The 10,704-nt window shown below is 47.3% G+C and overlaps 2 protein-coding genes across 6 annotated transcripts; both read right to left on the reverse strand.

Moving 5' to 3' along the window:
- Window positions 1-1,234: 1,234 nt before the first annotated feature.
- LOC136468062 (uncharacterized) lies at window positions 1,235-5,297 on the reverse strand. Of its 5 annotated transcripts, none has more exons than XM_066466924.1 (12): window positions 5,212-5,297; window positions 4,285-4,540; window positions 4,122-4,196; window positions 3,964-4,022; window positions 3,750-3,885; window positions 3,504-3,600; window positions 3,350-3,416; window positions 3,000-3,098; window positions 2,374-2,463; window positions 1,934-2,088; window positions 1,727-1,828; window positions 1,235-1,637 (listed from the first exon to the last, which is right to left on the reverse strand). In XM_066466924.1, exons 2-12 carry the CDS (start codon window positions 4,535-4,537, stop codon window positions 1,535-1,537), a joined length of 1,236 nt encoding a protein of 411 aa, XP_066323021.1. In that variant the 5' UTR covers window positions 4,538-4,540; window positions 5,212-5,297; the 3' UTR covers window positions 1,235-1,534. The 5 variants fall into 5 exon arrangements, with proteins under 5 accessions (XP_066323021.1, XP_066323022.1, XP_066323017.1 ...); XM_066466925.1 differs by lacking the exon at window positions 5,212-5,297 and adding an exon at window positions 5,005-5,150 and having other exon boundaries at window positions 1,235-1,634; XM_066466920.1 differs by lacking the exon at window positions 5,212-5,297 and adding an exon at window positions 5,005-5,150.
- An 808-nt stretch (window positions 5,298-6,105) lies between these two features.
- LOC136464888 (NF-X1-type zinc finger protein NFXL1-like) lies at window positions 6,106-9,638 on the reverse strand. Its single transcript, XM_066463837.1, has one exon. It carries the CDS (start codon window positions 9,627-9,629, stop codon window positions 6,351-6,353), a length of 3,279 nt encoding a protein of 1,092 aa, XP_066319934.1. The 5' UTR covers window positions 9,630-9,638; the 3' UTR covers window positions 6,106-6,350.
- Window positions 9,639-10,704: the final 1,066 nt, after the last annotated feature.

Consider the following 10,704-nt stretch of genomic DNA (forward strand, 5'->3'; position numbering starts at 1 on the left):
TTTTTTTTTGTGGAAAAAGGGAGTAACCACCACGGAGACGTCGTTGCGAATTCGCGACACATCCATATATTCAATGCTACACAAACATTCAAAACATGTAATATTAATTTTAAAAGATGAGTGTAAAAAAAATCTATTTCATAAATTCAGGAGCATATTGTGAATATGTGACCATGGAAAAAGTTTATTTTTCCCTTCAAATAAACTATGTTGTTATTGTTGTTTCTCTAATTACCTTTTCTCAAGCGAATAACTTATTAAAAGCTAGTACCTTGGGGTTATTCATATCTTTCGCTTGGGACCTACTCTAAAACCGTGTGTGGTGCCTGATACTGTTTACGCCCACCAACTCGTAGTGATGCTTTGTTGAGTTTCAGATTACAGCGCATAGCTTTCTTTTCATTTTAGCAGACCACACAGGCGGTAAACAAACGGCATAATTTAACTGGCCCGGTTTTGCCACCAGGCGAAAAGCAACTTATAGTGAATAAAATATTTGTCGTCGCAGAGCAGGCATCGGTTCCTCGAATTCCTATTTTTGGCACCGGTGGTTGCAGTGTGGAAAGTAGCGCTTATACTCTCTCCCTCCATTTGAAGCATCACTATAAGACTGTGTAGTGGAAGACCTAAGGATCCAACCTTTTTTATTATTCTTATTTCTTCCTTTTATTGTAATGCAAAGCTCCTACTACTTTTTTTTTAGAAAAAAGGGGAGGCATTCCGTTGTGCTATAGTTATCGACTGTGGCTGCACCGCTGCACCTGCGGGTAAAGTGATCTCGCAAAAATATTGTGCCAAGAGCGCAGCAGCCTCCATCTGTAGGGCCTGTTTGGATCCACTGGCACTAAAAATTAGTTAGCTAATAGCTGCTAATTTTTAGCTAGCTAATTTTTAGTAGAAGACTGTTTAGATCCACCTACTAATAGGTGATTGGGTAGTGAGTTGAAGGTGTAAATGAACTATTAGCACCTATTAGCAACTCTAAACCTGCTAAAGGAACTAATAGTTAGCCGCTCTTCAGCTAATAAATTAGCATGTTTTAGCTGCTAATGGATCCAAAAGGGCTCTAGTAGAAGCGATCTCAGGAAAATATTGTGCCAGCAACTCAACAGGCTCCACCATTTGCAGAAGCGAACACCGCCAGGAACCATCCGCCATCCTTAGCCATTCAAACATTTTTTTTTAAATTAAGCCTACCAATGTATGAATATTTACATAGGTTCATAACACATGGTTAATGCTAATGATTCATTATGGAAAATATTTTCATAATATGTGACTTTTTTCTATTTATGGAGTAGTACACTTTTGTAACCTTTCTATTTTAACTTGAAGACTGTTCTTTCCTTGCGTAGTAAATGGTAATTAATCACATACTCCTACAGTCCTACACTACAGGCACGGCGGCCATGTTTGTTACACCACGTACACATCACAGCAGCTCTGCAGGGACAAGTGTTTCAGATTCAACGTCGTTGCAGAGCAGAGCAGCTTGGAATGGGAACATGTTCAGTTCTCCTGATGCCTCCTGGCTCTAGTCATTTGACGCGCCTACCATCACAGCAGGGAGCCGGTACTCCTCGGGCTTCAGAGCCACCGCGAAATCTGGCAGCGCCGGCACGGCCTCACGGATGCTGCTACAACACACGACACAGGTTCAGCCTTGTAGGCAGACCAACATTGCAAGTAAACTGTCTGGGAGCAAAATCAGTGTAACAGCAAGCACCTGTCGTTGCTGTAGAGGTCCTTGTTGATGCGAACTTTGCAGGACGAGTCCTTCTGGATCTTCTCATGGAGATACTTCATCGATCCACAAGCAGGCGGGCTTCTGCGCAACCAACAGTTTTTATTTTAGAACGCCACAGCTCAATCAACCAAAGACGAAAGACATGCAGAGGTAACTAGTACAGGGATATGGATGCATTGCCATTGCCTTGAAACAGGAGGTGCTGCGTGGAAGGCTTCCGCCGCATCTTTGCTCTCCTTGAGAAACTCCTCTGCAGATTGCAATGCTGCCACGGCCATCCTGTGGGATTTCTCCGTGTTGCCTTCGTCAAGGATAAGGCCATGATAATAGTATGCTGCAGCCTGTACCATTTTAGTTGAGATATACAAAAGTTATCTCCTTTTGCTGTCTGCCTCGTTTTTACACATACTTACTGAAACTGAAGGCGCTAACTGCAAAGCATTTTTAGTTCTACCACCTTATATGGTTAATTTTTTTATGGGTGTATGATTAACACTCTACACCAAACAGTAAAGGCCAGATACAGGCTTTGCTTACATACAAAAAAAAAAGTTTATAAGAAACATACTTGGGATGAGAAATTACAAAAAGTATGATGTTTAAGAAATGCGAAAAGACCGACATACTTTTGCTTCAATATACTTCCACGTCACAAAGAGCCTGTGCTTCTCGCCCCAGCTATCAATCAGAGGTAAATCCGCCATACTTTCATGTGCCTGCGGATAAATTCAGGATGATTCTAAGGATACAAACAGATATATTGATTGATTCCTAATTTCTCAAACTACATGACAATATTAGGAAGGCAGGAGTGGATAACTGTTTGAAACTCTTGTTCTGCTGCTAATTAGTTTCAGGGCTCTAGGTGAACATGAGAATCTTCATTGTATTACATAGATTGGCGTGATGAACTTTAGGAGCACAACAGTTTTAGACTAAAACAGCGTTACAAGGGAGGTTCGACTTAGAACTTGCGTAAATTCAGAGCATTGCCTCCGGGTGACACTAAATATCACATCCCATTTTGCCATGCATATCTTTATTGCCGATAGTATCAGTATGCAGAACCAGCGAGGGCAGAACATCACTAAGATGTTTCAAATGCCATGCAAATCCTTGTTACTGTCAGTATTAGTAGTATTAGTATACAGAACTGAACTGAGCCAACTGCAAGTGCAAACATCTGAGCAATTCTGATATGTTCGGAACATCAAACACAGGAAAACAAAAACGATGAAACGATCAATCGTACCTGTTGCCAGCACTTGACCATCTCACATGCTAACCTCCTTTTCACTGCTAGGGTAGCCTTTGGACTGTCAATTGCCAACCCAAGTTGGACATCAATTGCCTGGCAACATGACATTTTTTTTATGTAGACATAATTGGTTAGCTTGTGTTTTCAGATGGCAAAACAGGTAAAAGGAGCCACAAAACTGACATCTATGTGAGGTTATGCATGGCATGAATGAATGGCATGATGAACTATGAAGTGGACAGTTGAGCTGATCGTCACATGAATCGTGTGATTTCAAGCAGCTATTGTCAAGAAAGATGAACTGAGAAGAAAAGGATGGCAAACAGACAGAGGGGAACACATACTTGACCCAGAGCTTGCATGCAGATCGCTTTCAGGACTCCTTCAGATAAGTCTACAGGAAGACCTTTCCTACACGAAATGGCAGTTAAGAACAATAACTCCTGCACTAACTACAAAATCATGAGCCTTCTGCAAGTGGTAAGGAACTCCACCCACCTATTTTCTGGGGATATCCTAGGAAGAACATGTTGGATAGCACACTCCAAGAACCCAGATGCCTTGAGAAATATTTCAACGGAAGCACGTTTGTTATCTGAAAAGTGGATGGAATCACAGAGTTTAATTACCATAATGCAATTGACAAGAACTACAGTTGCTGAAATCTGTAAATGCACCTCTGTAACATTAAAAAGATAATTATATATTTCTGCAGCAGCGATGAATGTATTGTGTATTGCAGACCTTCAGATACTTTAGCATGGTAACCCTCAAGTGATGTCTTTGGAAGAAGCAGGGAATTTGCTTGAGATAAACGCAGCATAGCCATCATGTGCAAAACTGACAACACCTCATACCAAGAACTGGGCAATGCCGTCTCCTACCAGCAGAAGTCAGCTAATCAGTACTCTTCAATAGAACCGTAAAACATACACTGACAGGGTCAGGGTAAGCAGACCTCTGCATCATCCTCTTGGTTCATCCAGGAAAACTGTATCTTATCTTCCAAGTTGCTCCCTGTTAAGCATTGAACCAAAATGAAGGCAACAACAATCGGCACAGATTTGTTTGGTCTGATTCAGAGCAAGATGGAAGAGAAAAGTATACAATACTTACCCTCTTTTACCAGTCCAAGAAGAACTGGCAAGTAATCTTCCAAAGCCTGCAGAAGATCAGCTGATGTAGATCCTCCTGCAGGTCAACATACTCGGAGAGTTAATTATCTCTCTTTTCTCTGGCTCACATTAGTAAGAAGCTATCATGCAAACTATGGGCAAACCATGCTGTGTGAAGGTGCGCTTCCTGGGCCTAGTCACCGACAATGCCTCATGAGCAGCCATGACCACTATTCGGTTCCTCAACGCAGCCAAACGTTCAGTCAGCCTCCTCAGGTGGCCATCGCCTAGCGGCTGAGATAGCTCCAAACTCTCAGGAACCCGCAATCCAGGTATAAACACAGCAACCTCACCTATGTTCCCAGGTCTTCTTCTGATTGCACCAGCATCATTTGGCTTAGAATTGAAGCACCCCATCTCCTGCAAGTTTGCAGATTTTTCTGTAAGAATTTTTGGAAAGAAACAACAGCATCAAGTCGTGGACCAGAAGATGAATAGTTGCTCTGCTGAAAACTGAATCAGTTAATAAAAAAGAGAAGGTTTAAGGTAACACATGTGCATGCGTTTAGGTTCAAGCATTGAATAGGTGATTCAAAAATAATTGTGTGCCTTTCAGTAGAACAAAATAAAATGAAGGCTATCAATCATTGAAATATTAGCACAATGAAAGAACTTCAATCTGGCATACCCAATTACCCATAGAACACCCTAGCACATGGAATCAAAGGGTTTTTTTTCTGAACGAAGATGAAATCAAAGTGCCAGTGAAGAATGGAGAAGCAGCCATAACAAAGGCATGGCACTAACAAGAAACGGAAGCAGCTTGTTCAAGAAAAAAAGAAACGGGAGCAGCAACAAATTCAAGGATGGATGAAAGGGCATACACGGTGGCACCTCTTGGAGAATCCACTTCAGCACGTACGCTCAAGATCAGCAGTTCAATAGAAATGGGGAAAGGTAAAAGGAAAAGAAACTGAAGAGACAAATGTGCAGTGATTTAGTCAAATAAATGCCAACCAACAGAGGGAACCAATTAAGTCTGTCACGAGCATCACATAGACATCAAACAACCAAAGTGGCTGAGAGCTCACATGCCCCAGGAAGACACGTCAACAATCTCACAACCAGATTTTTTGCTTTATTCACCCCTCCTCCTTTGTATGACTGAAAACTTGTGGCGTCTCCACCTCCCAAGTACTAATCCTGAAGAAATTACTAATTCCAACTGTAACTTTTTGTCTGTATAAGTTACCTCTCCACCTTCAGTTAGAGCAGTTTGGTTCCAGGCCACATATGCACTTCGTTCTGTTTCTCCAAAACAAAGTTAACATAACATAAGAAAAGGATAAAACTGCTTTTTTTAAGAAGGTAATGACGCGGTTCAACTGAGAAGTAAACTGAAAATTAGAGTGTCTGGATAGGCAAAATAAAAATGGAAACAGCACACAAACTCGTCAATCATCCTAAGACACCAGAATTGCTTATTCCAACTTTCAAACAGACGAGAAACACCCCCAAGGCATCATACCGCTACCGAATTCAAATTCCAACTGAGTTACCCAGCAGCAAGGGAAACCGCGAGAAGATCGGCATTAAGATCTGAAATCCTTTATTATTACAAAAAAAAACCGTGAAATCAATCTTGGGTCAGATTAATCAGAATTTAACAAACATAACTCATTCGTTCTGCAGGAGAATTTGAACCGCAAACAAAAGCAGGGACTAACAATAATGGTTATAATAACTGTATCTTTGTTTGTTCGAATGAATCTGAGATCATTCCACCTAGATTATTTGTAGTTTTTTTCGTTTACATGTGGTAGTTTATAATAGAATCCACAACGAAACCCTAGATGAGCTACTCTCCTCTCGTCTCCTAGGGTTTGCGCTTGCGGGGAAGAAACAAGAAGGTTTGGGAAGTGGCGCCAGAGGAAAACTAAAAATTGCATCCCACGTTTTTTTAACCTATAATAACCAATAGAAGATAGAAACCTTGTGGCATAGTAATTTCTTCACAACTCAACAAAAGGCATGCAAAAATAAGCAGCAGCCTTACAGAGATTCATTTGCCTGCGTAAAAAAATCAACACTTTTGACTTAACAGTCTACCAGGCAATCACCAAACTACTTTAAAATGTGTGCTAGAACATAAAGGCTCGGTACCAACATGGTACCACTACAAGATCCCAGAAGAACCAAAAACATCTGGACTGAACTTCCCGATGCCACCTCATTCACAAGCTTCTTCCCAGTCGTCCACGTCCACATCTGGCTGCAGCTTGGTCACTGATGGCCCAGCATTTCCAGCGTTTGGTATTGCGCTGTATGAAGCATCGGTGCGTGGAGCAGCCCTCCTCCACTCGTTGCCTGGAACAGAGCTTGCAGCAGCATCTGATTCCAGAACATTCCATCGGTTTGGAGTCCCCATGACTCGAGAGGTAGTGTTGGCGCCTCTCCATCCTGGTGCTGGGGCATGCCCAGCAACACCAGTCCTGTCTCCAGAGGACATGTCAGGTTCAGCAGAAGCAGGCTTCTTCCAAGGATTGCTCCTAGCAGCGAGCCCTCCATCCTTCTGCCCTCCAATCCAAACATTGCCTGAAGAAGATGCCTGAGCACTGCTTGGCATAAACATCACAGCACCCTGGTAAGCAGACCCATAATCCAGCCGCCTCAGCGCTGTTGCTGCTCTAGTTGGATCATTGAAGACAGCTATGGCATTCTTGTCATTCAGCCAGATCAATTCACATTCCCCACCAAACCTTAGGACTAGAGCGTTGACATCAGCATCCCGTGGCAGGTCCAGCATCGCGACAACCACCCTCGGATCCATGTCAACCAGTGGATCAAAGTAAGGATGGGCAGCTGTAACAGGTGCACCTGGTTTGGACCCCAGGATGCGAGCAGGCGGTTTCGACTTGGGTGTGACATGGATGATAACAAAATGCTTAGGCTCCCAACCAGCCACCTGAACAGAAAGCTTCCATCGGTTTGCAATTAGACTGATAGCATCTCTCTTGTCCTTCAACATGTGACAAAAGACATGCAGTTTCAGACTGCTTGAAGAACTGCCTCTCACCTTCCCAAGTACAAGGAACTTGCACCTCTCTTCTATGGCCAGTACCCACTTCGGCTCACGCCGGAACAAGTCAGCAACCAAATCCGATGAACTTGAATTCTCACCAAAATGCAATGCATCCAAATTGGGTGGAGTGATGTCAAATGCTTCAGCAAGGACCCTCTTCTTCTCCATCTTTGCACACTCCTCATCACAAGAAAGCTTCCTCTGCCCAAGAGGCACCCTTCTCCCATTTGATTCCACTGGCTGGAGAGGCATTGGCAGCTTCTGGATGATGGAGACTTCAAACATATTATCACCCATGGAGGCTCCACCACCACCGCAGGGAACAGTTGCAGTGATTCGTCCGCAAGAACAGGTAATAGTCACAGCGAATTCACATCTCAAATCTGGGCATTGGGACGATGGGTGGCATGGGGCAGTGCATCTATGCTTGCATTCTCTCCTTGCAGCACCACATACCTGTCCACAAGAAGCTTTGCCACCAGAGCTTGAGCTAGCATCTCCATTTGCAGGTGGCTGATCACAGGGGGGAGGATGACAGGGCCTGTTGCAAGCATGGACTCCACATTGGCGATTCTTCCCACATGGTTGGTTGCACCTGATATCCTTCGATCCGCAAGGGATGTTCCTCAGCATCACATGTCCCCCGATGCATTCTCTCATTACTGGCACCACACAAGGCGGACAGTCCCCAAAATGGCATGAATGCGAGGCTGGATGTCCGCAAGGCTGGGGAACTGAGCACTGATGCGAACAAGATGGTGTTGGTGTTCCACAAGGCAGAGGTGGTGGGAGAGAAGTTCTGCCACAGGCACAAGTGAGATCAGTGAATATAGTCTCCAAGCAGGGCAGGCAATGACCACTGTGGCAGAGTAGCTGGCACGAATGCTGCCCACATCGGAGCTTCTTGCCACATGATATCTGGCAGAGATGGGGATCCCAGTCGCCACCTTCAAGCTGTGCAAATTTTCTGGACAGTGGACAACAGAGCTCACTGCACCGATGCCTCCCACAGTTCTTCTTGCGGCCACAAGGCTTGTTGCAGCGGAACTCTTCCATTGAGACCTTATAGCACTCCACCATCTGACCTGATGAGCCACAACGGCACTTCTGCTCAACGCGCACCAAGCAAGGCGGGCATTCTCCATCATGGCAGTTGACCTTGCACCTGTGCACTCCACATGGCAGCTTCTTATCGCATATCTTGTCGCAGGTGGGGATTGCGTCCAAGCAGGTTTCCCTCCTCTCCTGCAGCCTTGTCTTGCTGCAATGGCATGTACTGACCTTCCCCGGCATAAGCTCGCACTCCCCACAAGACCCTGGGTGGCACATATCCTTGCAGGCATGATTGCCACAGGCAAGTGTGCGGCCACACACCTCACTGCAAGAAAACAGGCCGTCCTCAGATAGATTCCCCTTTACCACCATGTCTCCACATAGCAATGCCTCGTTCTTCTTGCCGCAGAAGCACCGCGCAGAGATGAGAACGGCACAATCCCCGCAAGAACCAGTGTGGCAAACCTTGTCGCAGCGATGCCTTCTGCAGGTCAGCATCTGTTCGCAACGGCGGCCGCAGGTGACAGGCGTGCTCCGGTCCGCACACCGCCGCACGATGATCTGCTTCCCGCAGGGGCAGGGCCGATCCGGAGCGAATGCTTTGCAGGGCGGGCACGGGCCCGGGTGGCACTGAAGGACGCAGACATGCGGGCACCTGGTGGCATCAGCGTCCTCCCCCTTGGCGCCCGGCGGTTCCGCCCTCTCGAGAGGCCTGGAGCAGGGCTCGCCGCAGGAGTGGGGCGTGAGGAAGTGGTCGTTGGGGGGATCTCTCCGGCGCCCGCAGAAGCAGGTGTAGGCGAGGTCGCGGGCGGGGGTGGCGTAGACGAACTGGCACCCCGGGCAGCGCCAGGAGGGGGAAGCGGAGGCGGGGTCTGCTGCTGCCGGGGACGCGTCGGCGGCGGAAGCCGGAGAGCGCACCCACTTGCGGATGCAGGGGAGGTGGAATATGGAGAAGCAGCTGCCGCAGGACCAGATGGGCGCCGACCGCCGCACCATGTCGTAGCAGATCATGCACTCCACCGCGCCGCGGGCGAGCTTGTCCTGGATCTCCTGCACCAGCTGCGGCACCGCCCCATCGCCCCGAGTCTCACGGGCAGGGGCCGGGGCAGGCGGCGGCGGGCCGTGGCGATGGTGTCCTGCGTCTCCGTTCTGCTCCTGAGGCGGGTCGGGGCGGCGATTGTCCCCGCTGTTGCCGTGATTGGGGCGGCGCGGGCGGCGGTGGCGCGGGCGGGCCTCCGGGGCGGGCGTAGGCAGGGGCAGGATCGGGGCGGCGCCGTCGGGGCCAGGGGCAGGGGCGGCGTAGCGGGGGCGCCACATGCGAGAGGCGGTGGCCACGGGTCCACCCCCGCGGCGGCGATCCGTGGAGGGCGGCATACGGTTACGGCGGCGGGTAGTGGTGGAAGACGTGGGCCATGTTTAGTTACTCCAAAACTCCCAACTTTGACCACTATGCAAAAAGAAGATTCTCCATTACATCAAACTTGTGGTACATGCATGAAGTACTAAATGTAGATGCAATCAAAAACTAATTGCACAGTTTAGTTGAACTTTACGAGACGAATCTTTTGAGCCTAATTAGTCAATGTTTGGATAATAATTCACAAATACAAACGAAAGTGCTACATTGTTCGCCGTCACATCAAATACGGTACAAACGCCAACTTTGCCACGAACTAAACGAGGCCGTGGTGTGGAAGAGGAGGCGGCCGGGACGCCGGGTATTTGAGGGATCCTTGGTTCGAGAAGCACACGTGGCTGACAAGTGGGCCCTCCGTTCTACTCCGTCGGTTCATCCTCATGTGTTGGAAAAAATCCTCGTGTTTTTTTTTGAGAAAACAGAAAAGAATATGCAAAAAGATTTGATAGGAAATACGCACGAGATTTTTTTAAAGCTGGAAATACAACACTTATTTCCCAGACAATACTAACAAAAACGCATGCTCGCATATTTATATATAACAAAAACGTATTGGCCAAAGTTTTTTTTAGTTGCTCTATTAATCTTTTAATGGAAATGATGTGCTAAGCGCGTCCGATTGTGAAGACACTCCCATTCACGGGCCGCAACACCAACCCAACGGCCTAATCCTATCATCTTCAATACTCGGACGCTTCCTATCGGGGATCAATATTAGGGTATCCTAAGAGGAGGAGCTAATGACCATCAACATTGAGTCATCCGTGCGATCAAGAGCGCGACTACACCTCTTGTTGGGCTTCGCCTCGTCCGGCCACCGAGGCCAGGGACTCTGCCTTGTCTGACCCCCGAAGGTTGGCTCTGCCTCGGTGGATGTCCGACCTCGAGGCCGCGGGCTCCGTCTCGCCCGACCCCTTGAGTGCAGGCTCCGTCTCGCCCGACCTCGAGGCCGCGGGCTCCGTCTCGCCCGACCCTAAGGCCGCGGGCTCCGTCTCGCTCGACCCCTTGGGTGTAGGCTCTATCTCGCCCGAC

The sequence above is a fragment of the Miscanthus floridulus genome, chromosome 7 (genome assembly GCF_019320115.1).
Source record: "Miscanthus floridulus cultivar M001 chromosome 7, ASM1932011v1, whole genome shotgun sequence".
Classification (NCBI taxonomy): domain Eukaryota; kingdom Viridiplantae; phylum Streptophyta; class Magnoliopsida; order Poales; family Poaceae; genus Miscanthus; species Miscanthus floridulus.